Consider the following 14,957-nt stretch of genomic DNA (forward strand, 5'->3'; position numbering starts at 1 on the left):
GGGAATTTTGAATATTTTATCGTAGCTTAAGATTTCAACGGTTGCAAGCAGTCAGTCGATAGGGCGATTTGAGTCAAATTTGGGCTGTCGCTTGTTCTGTCCCATGTTGGCTGTCTGGAAAAATCTGCTGTTATGTCGGAATTGTTGAAATTTCCTTTGCAGCCTCAAATGCAATCGATTGTGGCAAATGGCCCTGGACGTCGGTTTTTGTGCGTAAAGGCGCTTTTTGTTTGATATCAATGCCAATAGTCTGACCAATCTGCATCTGCATCTTCAAGAGCTGATATCCTCGAGAAACAAGCTCAGAAATGGTTGATTTTTGCATCACCTTGTAGAGGAGAACTGGGGCTGCATATGAAAGCGAACAGGACGAAAGCTACTCATGACAAAACGTTTGAAATGAAAATGTTTCAGCGGCAAAGTATGAAATTATCCGCCTTTCTAAATCGTAAATGAGTCGGTGCCCAAGGCAACAGTTCGAACGCAGAGGTGTTAACTAAATGCCGATGCAGTGTAATGATATGAATAATAGTTAATCGTTATAAAATGATAGCTGTGTGCTTCCTATTTCAAAGCAGTCGATTATGGCCGGCTTCGAACGATTCCTCGAACTTTTCAACGCACCTAATGGAAATTATGGGACCAACCGCACCATTTGCCAGCGTTGAGCGATTCGTCTTGGACGATCTGAATATGTTCTAATTGTGAGTTCCATTAACCGCCTCCTGCCACGGCATCTTCATTTTTAATCTGAAATTCCTCAGGTGAGAAAATGAGCCCACAATTTCGCTTTCTGATTAGACGATAATTTTATTCAGGGCCCTAGCAGATCGAATCAAGTCTTTAAATAAACGGCCGTGCATTTATCTGCGATGCAACCAGCATATGCAAGCATCTCGTTCATTATTATATGCTATTAAATTGATTTTAATAAGACACTTTTATTACGAAGCGACCCACCACTGATCGGACAAAATTACGATAATTGTTACAAAACCACCATCTCTTAACGCTTAACGCCATATTTGGAACCCGGCCGAATAAAGGACGACTTCGACTTTCACAAATTCATTCACGTCGCCCCATGTTAAGGTCGTTTAGGTTCCATAACGATCGGACCTCTGCTTGCAAACGCAAAAAATCACCTGTCTTGTTCATTCTGAAAGATTTCGTTTTCGTTTTCCGGTATCGACAATGTTTAATAACACTTTAGCCGTTCGATGACTACTCGAGATCAAGTGAGGGAACGAGAGCACTTGCAGGAAATGTTTGCAAATTAAAGCAGAAAAGCCGTCGGTCTGGAATTGTGCATCTTGAATGGTTTGCCGCAAAATAATTTGTTAATAAAACGTTGGGTGTTTGAAAGTTATTAGCCAAAACCCTGATGATGCCCCAGTTTCGAAACTTTAACTGCTAAACAGAGATATACTCTTTTCTCTTTCCAACGGAATGACCAACCATTGCATGGTATGGCGAGTTGGGTGGCAATTAATTGACAAACGTTCCAGAAAAAAGTACCCAAACAATGCAAGTTGAATCGAATGCACAATTTGTGACATTCAGCCTGATGATGGCCTGGCTTCCATACTTTCTGGGCTTCAAAAAAAACCTTCGCTCTGTCCAACGTGCAAATTGCCAACAGTGTGGTTGAATATCTTGAATTGTTGAGGGCGAATTAATGGACTCAGCGCTTTTTAAAAAATTCCTGGGCGAAACCCTGGCGATGATCTAGATTCCAACCGCTTTGCTTCCGAGGGCAAAAACTACACTCTTTCCAACATCCCCATCGGTAATTCCGTATTTTGACCAATTTGGCGGCAATTAATTGACAAAACCTACCGCTAAAATTGACTGACTCTTGGGTCTTGATTGGACAATCCGCCACAGCCTGATGATGGCTTGGATTCCAAACTTTCCGGGCTTCAAGAAGAAACTTCACTTTCCAAGGTGGCAATTGCCAGTAGCACTTCGCGAATAGTTTGGCGTAAATTAATTGTAAAAACCCGCCGGATCAAAGTTGTCGTTTGACTCAATGGGCTTTGAAATAAAAATTCGTTGCCGAGACCCTGATGATGACCTGTATTTTACACGTTATGTCTTTGTAGTGAAATACTTGCTGCCCTTAACACAGTTCAAGATCAGCAAACGCGTAGCTTGATTAGTTTGGCCGCAATTAATTAACAAACTTTGTGAAACAAAGGGTCGGAGCCCAGGCGCAAACAGCCCAAAATATGATCAAGCCTGATGCAAAAATTCATGGAAAAACTCCTGATGATGCCCCACATTCGAAACTCTCCAGGAATATGGGGAAGAGCTTGCTGTTTCCATCACGGTAATTATCAATGGCAGATCTTGAGAGGATTAGCGCAAATTAAAGCGCCTTTGGCTGACTGGGCTTTGAAAATATCCGGACGAAACCCTGATGATGGACTGGATTCGAGACTTTATCTACCTTAGAGGAAATACAACGACAATGGTTTATCTTTACTAGTTTGGGGGCTTTTAGTTGGCAAAACTTGGTGCCAAAATGGCCCAATAGTGTTGTCTAAAATATCCCTGCCAGCCTGCCTGAGGATGCCCTAGGTTCGAAACTACCTGCACGTGTTGGGGAAAGTATGCTCTTTCTAAATTGGCAATTGCCAGTAGTGAATCTTGGACGATTTGGGGCAAATTAATTGATGAAACGCTGATGGATCAATAGGCTTGCAAAGTTCCTGGCCGATGGCCTCTATTCGCAACTTTCGGCCCTAAAAGAGGAAAAGTTGCTCTTAACAATGGTTTGATGGGCAAAAATTCACTAATTTGGTCGAGATTTAATGCCAAAATGTCAAAAGATATTCCGATAGAAAGGGTGTGAATGAACAAGTGGTGGAAAACAACCTGATGATGACCTGGATTCGAAACTTTCTGCGCATACACAGACAACTTTGCTGTTTTCAGCAGGGCAATTGCTAATGGCCAACTTTGGATATTTGGGCGTAAATAAATTGTTAAAACGCGGCAGGCAATAAAACGCGTTTGCCTCAATGAGTTTGAAAAGTTCCTGACCAAAACCCTGATGAGGGTTTGAAAGAGCACTTTTTGCAGTTGGGACATAAAATTGCTGTCTTTCCAACGAGGTGATCAGCAATGGCCTGCTTTCACAAACTTAACGGTAATTCATTGACGAAATTTGACTGGAAAAATTGACCAGAACAGGGGTGCTGATTGAAAAATTCTTGATGCAAAACTCTGTCAAGTCATAGAGAAAACCTCGTTCTTCCAGATGCGATAATTTTTTATTGTATTTGTTGAGTGGTTTGGTAGATATTATCTGTTAAAACCCCTGAGGTAAAAAACGCGTTTGACTCAGTGTGCTTTGAAAGTTCCTAGCCGGGACCCCTGAGGATGGCCCGGATTCGAAACTTCTTGTGCCCAAGAGAGAAAATGGCACTGGTTTGATGACAATTAATTGGCAGCGAGGTTCAGGAGAAGTTAGGCGAAACAAGAGAATCGGCTGAACAATCGGTAGCAAAAAACCTGGTAATGGCCCAAATTCGAAACTCTGTGGGTGTATAAAGAAAACTTTGCCCTTTCCAATGCGGCCACTGCGAATGGCGTAGCGTGATTAGTTTGGCCAAAATAATTGTTTGAACCGGCCAAGCACATATTTGCCATTGACTCACTTACAACACTTGCACTGTGTTGGTTGTAGTGGCTGAAAGAAGTTTTCGAAAATATATTCAATGTTGCAAAATTTCGAAATTTAGCATTCAAATAGCAGGCATTTTAAGCAGATTTGGAAAGTGAGCGTTTTCAGCTGGAATAAAGGATTCCGGTAAATATGTTGGACTATAACGTATAATGTATTCGCCATTCATTTGATATTCTATGGCGTTGAAAATTTGTTCGGCACGGTTTTGCCATGGCAAGAAATTGAAATTCACACTAAACACGTTTTTGCAATAACCAATCGAAAAGTACCGTATATATTACGACGCGAAATAATTAGATTGTCGACGACCAACTTGAAACTCGTTTTCGTGGGTTTTATTCAAATAACAGAAAAAATGAAAGAGGTAACAACATATTTTATCGGCTAATGCTCATATTACCTTACATGGACCGGCCACCGATAGTTCAGCAGCTGGTTTCTTCGAATTACACTTTTAACTGTGAATTTTGCGATGATGACGGAAAAGCCCACACTTTAAGTGCATTTTTTGCAAACAGTTTCCCTCTCCTGTATAAAAATGATTGCCAGTTTTGCAGAAACACTTTGTGATAAGAACAGAAAAGCTTGGCCTGCCTCTCTTCGATAGGCGCTTGTCTGTGGCTACACTGGAAAAAGCCTTTCGGGGGGATCAGAAAATGGTTTTTCGACCACACAAGTTCAAAGTACGATTGAGCTGAAATACTATAATTTGTCCATCGCCGAAAACGGAATTTTTGTTTCGAAAAAAGAGTCTGGGACACTTGGTTTACAACTCTTTTTTTTTACTTTATGGGATTCGTGGTTGTTTCGCTTAATGGAACCTCAGCACTCTCTAGGATAATCTCTTGATCAGAAGGCAAATAATAGTTCAGACAAGCATCGAGTTTAGCGGACATTTGACTGTTGAAGATGCGACGATAAAAACTAGAAGCCCGGCAATTTCGCTCTTACCTAAACACACCAGAACAGCATTCCTTCAAGACAGTTCAAATTCAAAGTTTGTTTACTTGGAACTTACCGGTTTCGATTAATTTCATGCAAATCAATTCACCACTGCGAACAATCGCCGGATAAAATAAAATCGGCTTTTGGAACTGGTGTCACAAAATCAGCGCATTCTACCTCTAAACCGTAGAAGGATGTAGAAGACGCGAATCAACGACAACATCAAATCGTCCTCGGTACTTAACAAGTGGCGGTCGGCAGAAGGCAGAAGACTGATCTCTGATCTGGTAGAAACCACTAATGCAAAGGCGGCTGTGACGGCCGCGGCCTACTTAGTTTCATAACTTGACTAGTCTATGTTTGTTCATTGCAAAAATTAACTTTTTGCACTTGCTTTTTGGTAGAAAAAGTTTTTTATATAAAAAGGAAATTGGTTGGTTTCGGTTTTTTCTCTCCGTTCATTCCCTTTTTGGGCAAAAGCTGCGGATATAAGGGACTTTTTCTTGTTGCTTAGAGTCAAGTGTTTGCTAAAAAAGGTGAAAACTGCAATTTTCTTTTTGTTTTACTTTGAAAGTACCGAATTGTGAAAGACGGGAAGGCACGTTATTGATAATGTTAAGATTTTTGAGTCCCGTATTTACTAAGCTGGCAAATCGCAAGATTCAGGGAGATTTTAATGAAACTGGCAGCATCTTCAGAGTCAGGTGTCTTCTATAGATGGGGCGAAGGCCACATCGCCCCTTTTCTTCTGTTTTGAAGAATCAATTTTTTAAGCCAGAGTGCGCAATTGGATAAAAACTTCAATTTTGAGACCCACATTTAAACCGTTAAAAAAAATTGCGAGTTTGTGAAATGGCAACGAAACTTTTCCCATCTTCAAATTCAAGTCTTTTCTATAGAAAGTGCGAATTTCACATCGCCCCTTTCCTTCCGATATCCAGAATCAATTTTTAAGCAAGGGAGCACATTTGAATAAACACGTCTATCTTGAGACCCACATTTAAAACGCTAGAAAAAATTCGGATTATGTCAAATTGCTGCGAAACTTTTGTTATCTTCAGATTCAAGTGTCTTCTCTAGATGGTGCGAATTTCACATGGCCCCTTTATTCAGTTTTGAAGAATCAATTTTTTTAACCAGGGAGCACATTTGAAAGAAAACGTTCCATTCTGAGACCCACATTTAAAACGATAGCAAAAATTGCCAGTGTGTGAAATGGCAACGAAACTTTTCCCATCTCCAGATTCAAGTCTTTTCTATCGAAAATGCGAATTCCACATCGCCCCTTTCCTTCCGATATCCAGAATCAATTTTTAAACAAGGGAGCACATTTGAATAAACACGTCTATCTTGAGACCCACATTTAAAACTCTAGAAAAAATTCGGATTATGTCAAATTTCTGCGAAACTTTTGTTATCTTCAGATTCAAGTGTCTTCTCTAGATGGTGCGAATTCCACATCGCCCCTTTCTTCAGTTCTGAAGAATCAATTTTTTAAACCAGGGAGCCCATTTGAATGAAAACGTTCCATTCTGAGACCCACATTTAAAACGATAGAAAAGACACTTGAATCTGAAGATAACAAAAGTTTCGCAGCAAATTGACATAATCCAAATTTTTTCTAGCGTTTTAAATGTGGGTCTCAAAATGGACGTGTTTATTCAAATGTGCTCCCTTGTTGAAAAAATTGAGTCTGGATATCGGAAGAAAAGGGGCGATGTGGAATTCGCATTTTCTATAGAAAAGACTTGAATCTGAAGATGGGGAAAGTTTCGTTGCCATTTCGCACACTCGCAATTTTTTCTATCGTTTTAAATGTGGATCTCAGAATGGAACTTTTGATATCTTCAGATTCAAGTGGGTTCTCTAGATGGTGCGAATTCTACATCGTCCCTTTCTTCAGTTTACAAGAATCAATTTTGTAGGCAATAGAGCACATTTGATTAAAAACTTCTATTTTGAGGCCTACATTTGCGGAGCTGGGAAAAAATCCGATTAAGTACGATTTCCGTGAAACTTTATGCGTCTTCAAATTAAGGTGTCTTCTACAGATGTTGCGAATTTCACATAGTCTGTTAATTCAGTTTTGAAAAAGAATTTTGTTTCAAGAATTGCACATTTGAGTGAAAAAGTTTCATTTTGAGACCCACATTCAAAAAATTCCGATTATGAAGAATTGCTACGAAACTTTCCGTATCTTCAAAACCAAGTGTTTTCTATGGGTGGTGCGAATTCCGGATCGCCTCATTCTGCAGTATGCAAGAATCGATTTTTTAAACAGAGGGGCACTTTCGAATAAAAACGTCCATCTTGAGACCCACATTTACAAAGCTGAGTAAAATACCAATTATTTGGCATTCCTATGAAACGTTCGGTGTCTTCAGGTTCACGTCTCTTCTATAGATGGTGAAAACTTCACATCGCCACTTGCTTTAGTTTGAAAGAATTCATTTTTTTAATAGGGAGCACATTTGAATAAGAATTTTAATTTTGTGGCCCACATTTACGAAGCTGGAAAAATTCCCAATAAATGCAATTTCTGAGTGACTTTCACATTCACATTCAAGTTTCTTTATAGATGGTGCAAACTTCCAATCGGCTCATGCTTAAGTTTGGAAAAACCTTTTTTTTTTAAATAGAGAACACATTTGAATAGGAAAAATTATTTTGAGGCCCACATTTACGAAGCTGGAAAAAATTCCGATTAACTGCGATTTCTATGAAACTTTCTGTGTCCTCAGATTATAGTGTCTCATATAGATGGTGCTAATTTCAGGTCGGCGCATGCTTCAGTTCAATCAATTTTTTAAAGAAAAGTGCACATTTGAATAAAGACATCCATTTGAGACCCACATTTAAAAATCTGAAAAAAATTCCGATTATTTGCAATTTCTATGATTATTTTAACAGTTTTAGACCCCAAGTCTCTTCTATTGATGGTTCGAATTTCACAACGGCCCATGCTTTATTTTGAAAGAATAATTTTTTTAGAAGGAGGGCACATTTGAATAAAAATGTCAATTTTGAGACTCACATTTACAAAGCTGGAAAACATTGCTGTTATTGGGAATTTCTATGAAACTTTCAGCATCGTGAGACTCATCTATCTTCTACAGCTGAGGATAATTTTGGATTGCCACTGGCTTGAAAGAAGCACATTTTTGACACAGAGAACCCATTTGAGCACTCATCCGTTTAGAGACCCCCATTTACGAAGCTGGCAAAAATCAGGACTTTGTCCGATGTTTATGAAACTCTCCACATCGGAAGAGCCTAGTGTTTGCTCAACACGGGTTAAATTTGGAAGAAGCACTGAAATTGGTTTCCAAGATATAAATTTTTAAAGAAAAGAGCGCAGTTTAGCTGAAAAGGTCTGTACTGATCGTTCCATAATAACGAAAGAGCAATAACATTTCCATAAATACATCAAGTGGTTTAACAACATTTGAAATTCCCAGCTAAAACGAGTCTTATTAATAACATAAGCAAATAAGTTGGATGTATTGTTCGCATTATCTGATATCGTTCGTTTCACCTTTACAATGCTGTACCAAACCCAAAAAGCGGCCAGAAAATGTCGACCGAACATAACGATCTTTTGAAGTTTCTAGACGCCGAACAGAACGATCAAGTGAATTTTCCGGTCATTTTGAAACGCAGCACAAGGTAGGAAAGAAAGAACTTGAAAAAAATCCGAGCATCAGCAGGCCGTTCCTCAAATAGTCCACAGGCTAAGGTTGGATTATTGCATTTGTAGTGCGAGTCGAAATGACTTTCTCAGACGAAACACGCCCCTAAATCGCAGCCAGTATAAACGAGACGCCCGAGTGGTATGCAAAAGTGGTCGACTATTGGTATATTTCAAGAAAATTCCCCAGAAATCCGCCCAATATGCGAAAGATTTGTGGAATACGCTGATTAACATGCAGTGGCGATGGTTGCTGTTAACTGTAGCTGCTGTTAATGTTGTCGCTTACATTAGCTGCGCCTTGCTATTCTACTTCGACTCATGGTTTAGTGGAGACTTTGATAACGAAGAAGGTTTTACCAAGAAAAAAGGCGGCGCAGGATCTTGAATATGCTCTTAATGGACTTTTACAGGAAAACTCTCCTGCATGGTGGGAATCAGCAACATGCGGCACTTCTTCATGTTGGGGATTGAAACCATCACAACGATCGGTTACGGTTATGTGCGTCCAAGTGAAAATTGCGAACTGTACTTTGTTGTTTTGGCCTTTAGCACAATCACGACGATTTTTATTGATGGGGCTTTCATATCAGTAGTGTACGCTAAGTTGAACAAGCCCAAAGAGAGGAACGTGCATGGGCACATGTTCACCAAAAAAGCCATAGTAAGCGAATGGGGGCTGGAACTTCGAGAGTGAAATGATGAGTTTTTAGGTTTCCCTTCGAGATGGGCACCTTTGCTTGATAGTGCGGGTGAACGACAAGGAAGGAAGGCATGGGATCAACACTAATGTGTGCATGTATCTGATAAAAGACCGCATGATGTTGGAAGGCGAACTGATTCCAAACTATATGGTTGAACTGGCGATCAAACCATTTGGCATGCTTTTCTGGCCGGTGGATGTCATTCATGAAATAGGCCCTGAAAGCCCTTTGTGGGACATTTCTGCTAAGGAACTGATGACTACAAGGTAATAACTATTTTAGCTGCTTTAGCAATTGCTGATGCTTGCTTCCCCCGATTTATTTTGGCCTGGTAGGTATCGGTCTCAAAATGGACATTTTTAGACGCAAGTAGCGATGTGAAATTTTTCGCCATCGGCATCTACAGAACACACTTGACTCTAAAGAGGCTGACAATTTCATCGATATTGCCCATAATCCTGATTTTTGCCAGCGCCGTAAACGTGGAACAAAAGGATGCTTTTTCTTTAATTCTCCTTAAAAAAATTGTTTCGACCAGGCTAGGAAGGAGGTAGAATATTAAAATTTGCACCATCTATCGGAAATATCTGCGCCTTACGGTGACAAAAGTTTCATAGAAATCGTCCATAATTCTGATTGATGAAGCGCACTAAACGTGGCTATGAAAATGGACGTTTTTACACAAATGCACCGTCTGTTAAAAATTTGGATCGACCAGACTACAGGAGGTAAAAATATGAAATTAGTACAATCTATAGAAAGGATCTGAGCCTTACGATGACAAAAGATGCATTAAAATCACCCCTAATGCTGATTTTTTTCAGCGTTGTAAACGTGGGTCTGAAAATGGATGTTTAAAAACGATGCGCCCTAACTTTTAAAGATTTGTTTCGACCAGACTAAAGAAGGTAGAATAATGAAATTTGCACCATCTATAGAAAATACCTCAGCCTTACGGTGACAAAAGTTTCATAAAAATGGCCCATAATCCTAATTTTTGCCAGCGTACTGAACGTGGCTATCAAAATGGACGTTTTTACACAAACGCACCATCTCTGTTAAAAATTTGCATCGACCAGACTACAGGAGGTAGGAATACGAAATTAGCACCGTTTATAGAAACGATCTGAGTCTTACGATGACGAAAGTTTCATACAAATAGCCCATAATCCTGATTTTTGCCAACGTGGTAAACGTGGTTCTGCAAATGGAAGTTTTTCCACAAATGCACCCTATCTGTTAAAAATGTGCATCGACCAGACTACAGGAGGTAGGAATATAAAATTAGCACCGCCTATAGAAACGATCTGAGTCTTCCGATGAGAAAAGTTTCATACAAATCGCCCATAATCCTGAATTTTGCCGGAGTGGTAAACGTGGCTCTGAAAATGGACGTTTATCCACAAATGCACTCTATCTCTTAAAAAATTGCATCGACCAGACTACAGGAAGTAGGAATATGAAATTAGCACCGCCTATAGAAACGATCTGAGTCTTCCGATGAGAAAAGTTTGATACAAATCGCCCATAATCCTGATTTTTGCCAGCGTGGTAAACGTGGCTCTGAAAATGGAAGATAAAGTTCGCATCATTTATAGAAAGTATCTGGGTCTCACAAGAACAAAAGATTCATAAAAATAGCCCATAATCCTGATTTTTTTCAGCGTCGAAAACGTGGGTTAAAAAATTAATGTTTCTAGTCAAATGCATCCTTCCTTTTAAATATCCAATTCAATTCTTTTAAGTCTTACCATCTTTAGCAGATACTAGAGTCTGAAGATGGTTTCATTCAAACCGCGCATAATGACGCCGTGCTTATGATGGATACATTTACTTGAGCCAATTTTTCGATAATTGAGGGAAAAGTGCATCCACCATATCTTAAGAATAAACAAAAAAGTATACATGTAAAAACATCATAAGAAAACTGAACTAACTTTTGCCCGCTCTTCTATTCCAGATTGGAAATTGTTGTTGTTGTATCAGGGAGTTCGATGAAAACCGGACAATCAACGCGCAGCCAAATCTCCTATCTGAACAAAGAAATAATGTGGGGATATCAGTTTAGCCCGTGTCTGGAATTCAATGCCCCAAAACGGGAGTATCTGATCAGCAAAAAACTGTTCCAGCAAACGGTTCCGCAAGAAGTACCACTTTGCAGCGGTAGAGTCCTCAGGGAACTGCAACAACAAATAAAACCTGATAGACAATCATTGAATCTGAATCAGCTACATTCGAAATCTTAGATGTTTCAATCAATTCTTTTAAAGCGAAACTGCATTGGTTCTTAATATTATATATTACGCTATAACTAACTTTCCTTGCAACTGCCATGAAATCGTGAAAATTGCCATATATGGTTTTATCATCTATTCTTTACATTATAGAAAATATCTATCATAAATAAATAAGGAATTAAAGTCGATTATATAACATATCGATAACAATCTATAAAGAGCTCAAAGTAAGTGCGCACGATACAGAGTGTGCTAGGAATAGCGCGGACTTAGTTTAATGAACTCCGAACTTCATTATAATGATAAATTCTCTCTTACATAATATTCCATAGGTGCGAGAGTTAATTTCGTCTATGAATCAGTAATTATCTGGTTGAGATTAAACCAGTAAAACTAAAAAATAATGTAAAAAATTCCAACACACTTATCATCTACCGCTAAATCCTACATAGACAAGCCAATCTCATTCGCTCACTGGAGTCGCTTCACCAGTACTACAACTAACATCATCCCTTTGAATCTGATCTTTGAAGTTCGTGGGAGCGACTATAGGGATGGCCGCTTTAGGTCTCCTTAAAGGAACCGGCCGTTGTGCGATTTGCTGATCAGCCGAGTAGTACGTTATGCCTCCCTGTGGCTGATACAAATCAGCTGGCTGTGTCTACATTGATCAGTTGGCTCAGTTAGAAAGTGGCTATATAAAAATAACCAGCATTGTCACTTACAACAGCGTTAAACTGTCCCTGGTAGCCCTGCACGAAAGCTGGCTGTGCCTGCGTAACGTAACTGACTAGCTGGGGCTGCGCAGGCGGTGCTGCGATAAAAGGGGGCGGTGGGCCCTGCAGGAAGGCCTGAGGGGGCGCCGGCGCTGCAAAAGCAGCCGCCGCGGGAAACGGGGCCTGCAATGTGGTTTGGTCAACCCCCGACATCCAAATGTAATTCGGATGGCTTACCTGCAGCAAGGGCGGCGCTGCACTTACAGGCACTTGGGGCGGCACTAAACCTGCAGGGGGAATAGATGAGGGCAGGATTGGTTGTTGTGTTGCTGGGGGCGGGGCCGCCGAATTGTAATCTGCAACAAAACCCACTGGAATAACACTCACCAAAATTCAAGCCTTAGTGCTTACCACAGGGGTAAGTGTGTACATCTGTAACCGCTCCTCCATGCTTAATTAAATGATGGTGCTTACCATTTGGGTAGAAGCTGAAATTAGCTGGCACTGGCGGCGCGTTGGTTTCGGGGAGCGATCGTTGCCTCAATGAGCTGTAGCGCTTCGAGCCTTTGGGCTCACTGTTCTGTAAACGGGGCGGAACGCTCCCCTGTCTGTTCTGGTTGTTTGCGTTTGGCTTGTTGTTATTATTGCTGCCCGCGCTGGTTCGCTTGCCCTTATAGACCCCGTCCTAAAAAAACACAATTTTTACCCCGAAAATCACCCAAATTCCCGATCAACTTACTTGTATATTCAGACTACTGATCTCCCGTTCCATTTCAGCGATCTGATTTTGATTGCTGTTCTTGTTGGAGAAGTTTTGCGATTGAATGTACTCGTTCTCCTTCTTGAGGTTCCTTGGGGGAAGCACTTTTTGATTTTCGCTTCTAACGCTGCGCTGCTGCCGGGTTTTGGTCGTAAAACCCCTGTTAATAATAGCCCTTGTAAGTCAATGCCATCAAAATCAAAACTAGTTACACTCACTTGTAATCAGAGTCCTTGATTTCCTTCTTAGGGGCGATTATTCTCCCAGTTCCCACTTTCTGGGGCTGGTTGAACCTACCGGAACCTTGTTCCGGCTGCAAGTTTCGTTGTTCTGGCGCTTGTCTCGACGAGTTGGGATTGTGCGATGCCGGAGGCTGATTTTGCTCCACTGCTTGCTCTTTCTTCGGGTCTTGTCTGGAAATTTCAAGTTATAGCGTTGCGATTGGCTGCGGAACGGCAAAAAGTTACCTCTCAATTGACGCTCTTGAAGCTTGCATATTGTTTTCCTGAGCTTCGATGTTATCGCCATTAGAGTCTGAGGGGGACTTTAGCCGGGCGCGATCGCTGTCTGCAACAAAGCATTAAACTTAGTATGGGCTTCGCGTTTGATGCTCATGACTTACTGGCTCCTAAAGGAGGAAACTCCTCAGAGTTTCTGGGCCGCTCTTTCTTAGCGGGCTTTGGTGGGCGAGCTGGAACAGGCTTCCCATAGGCGTCTTCGTCCTCCCAGTTTCGAGTGTACTTATTCGGGCCGCGGCTAGACAAAGAATTCACCTTTCAATTGCAATACTTTCAACAAAACACTCTATTTATCCAAATTGGAGTTATATAGTACCTAACTTTCCTGTGAGTTGCAGCAAGCAAAAAATGGAAAAGATCAAATATGTACAGAGTCTTAATGAAATTGATAAAACGGGACTTACCCATATCTTCTGCGCCTTCTTGCCTTTGGAGGGCCTTCTTCATTGCGAATATCATAACCATAGATGGCAATCAATTCGGAAGGCGACTTAGGCGACTGCTCTTGATCGTTGAACCTGCAGAAAGGCCACCAATTGACTAAAAATTCGACAAAAAAACCTGATGAACTTACCGATCATGGCCCCATCTTCCCTCTTTGTCCCAGATTTTCTTTTTCCCGTCTTTGTCCACCTTTTCCGGTTCGGCTTCTTCCTGATTCTCTCTGGAATATCAGTGACCGTTAATAAGAAAACTATACCTACATAAAAATCTAGAACTTACAAGTCCTCAGCTGTTCGGTCGTCATGTTCATAGAAAGTTCCTCGCTTTGGGATGTACTGCGGGTTCTTCTTGTCCTCATCATCATCCACCTTCTTCTGTGGAACGCTTTCTTGGCCATCACCTTCTTCACGTTCAAGAGCCGCACAGTCTGCCCAATTAAACAGGAAATTAATATCGACATATGACTAATAAAATTAGAAAATTGCTGTTTTTATCTAAACCATTATAAAGTTAAGGGCCATCAAGTGCGGCAAGCGTGCCCTTTATATCAATAAACGTGGCACTGAGCCATGAGCCATGAGGGGGCTTGCTATCCAACTAACCTTCTGTTTCCGATTGGGAATCCAATCCAGATGCCTTAGAACGGGCTTTTCCAATAGGTTGCTCATCATCGTCACTGTAACTATCCACGCTGTCGTACTCTGAGATCTCAGACGAAGTCTTTTCCTTCACTGCAGCCTCAGCCACCGCAGGGCTCTCCTGTAAAATCATGGTGCGGGTTGAAGGCAAATTTCACCAGTAAACGAACACAACGTGTACGAAATCAAGGTGAAAACGCACAAAAGCGGTGAAGGTGCTCCACTTAGTGAACTTGCGACCCAGATCAGTGCCTCTTTCACTTTTACTGTGAAAATGTGCAGTGTATGGGGGGGATTTTTTGCCACCTACCTGGCTCTCATCGGGGGTTTTCTCCACATTATCCTGATCAGCCATTATAACCAACTAACCGACGATGCAAACAGTAATATTTGGGGAATCTATCTCGCAGATCTATCTGAGGAAGATACTTTGTTTTTTTTCGGCTCTGTAAACCTTACGGTTGGAGACGCACTGCGAAAGGTTTGCGGGTCTCTGTTTTTGCCGTTTGATGAACAAAGAGAAAATCGGCCTGAGCAGTCGTAGCGTTGGACTTTAAGCAGTGACATGTGTCAACGTCTTAGGTTATATAGTCAGTGTCTTCTTTCTCGTCTC

At 41.0% G+C, this 14,957-nt stretch overlaps 2 protein-coding genes across 5 annotated transcripts; one reads left to right on the top strand and one right to left on the bottom strand.

Moving 5' to 3' along the window:
• The first annotated feature begins 7,713 nt into the window (after positions 1-7,713).
• On the top strand, positions 7,714-11,470 carry LOC125502861 (inward rectifier potassium channel 2-like). 3 transcript variants are annotated; one of them, XR_007280578.1, is made up of 6 exons: positions 7,714-8,305; positions 8,397-8,680; positions 8,741-8,991; positions 9,041-9,297; positions 9,395-9,759; positions 9,856-10,959. XR_007280578.1 is itself a non-coding variant. In XM_048662298.1 (5 exons), exons 1-5 carry the CDS (start codon positions 8,214-8,216, stop codon positions 9,402-9,404), a joined length of 894 nt encoding a protein of 297 aa, XP_048518255.1. In that variant the 5' UTR covers positions 7,714-8,213; the 3' UTR covers positions 9,405-10,960. The 3 variants fall into 3 exon arrangements, 2 of the variants coding, with proteins under 2 accessions (XP_048518255.1, XP_048518254.1); XM_048662298.1 differs by having other exon boundaries at positions 9,395-10,960; XM_048662297.1 differs by lacking the exons at positions 9,395-9,759; positions 9,856-10,959 and adding an exon at positions 10,992-11,470 and having other exon boundaries at positions 7,717-8,305.
• LOC125502860 (protein CASC3-like) lies at positions 11,312-14,914 on the bottom strand. Of its 2 annotated transcripts, none has more exons than XM_048662295.1 (13): positions 14,655-14,914; positions 14,309-14,465; positions 13,986-14,133; positions 13,837-13,926; positions 13,667-13,780; positions 13,367-13,500; positions 13,212-13,311; positions 12,963-13,157; positions 12,724-12,904; positions 12,396-12,669; positions 12,222-12,340; positions 11,994-12,167; positions 11,312-11,929 (listed from the first exon to the last, which is right to left on the bottom strand). In XM_048662295.1, exons 1-13 carry the CDS (start codon positions 14,697-14,699, stop codon positions 11,732-11,734), a joined length of 1,929 nt encoding a protein of 642 aa, XP_048518252.1. In that variant the 5' UTR covers positions 14,700-14,914; the 3' UTR covers positions 11,312-11,731. The 2 variants fall into 2 exon arrangements, with proteins under 2 accessions (XP_048518252.1, XP_048518253.1); XM_048662296.1 differs by having other exon boundaries at positions 12,459-12,669; positions 14,655-14,912.
• Between the last annotated feature and the right edge of the window lie 43 nt (positions 14,915-14,957).

Source organism: Dendroctonus ponderosae, unplaced genomic scaffold (genome assembly GCF_020466585.1).
Source record: "Dendroctonus ponderosae isolate FM_Combo_2020 unplaced genomic scaffold, Dpon_F_20191213v2 Dpon_F_20191213_10, whole genome shotgun sequence".
NCBI lineage: Eukaryota > Metazoa > Arthropoda > Insecta > Coleoptera > Curculionidae > Dendroctonus > Dendroctonus ponderosae.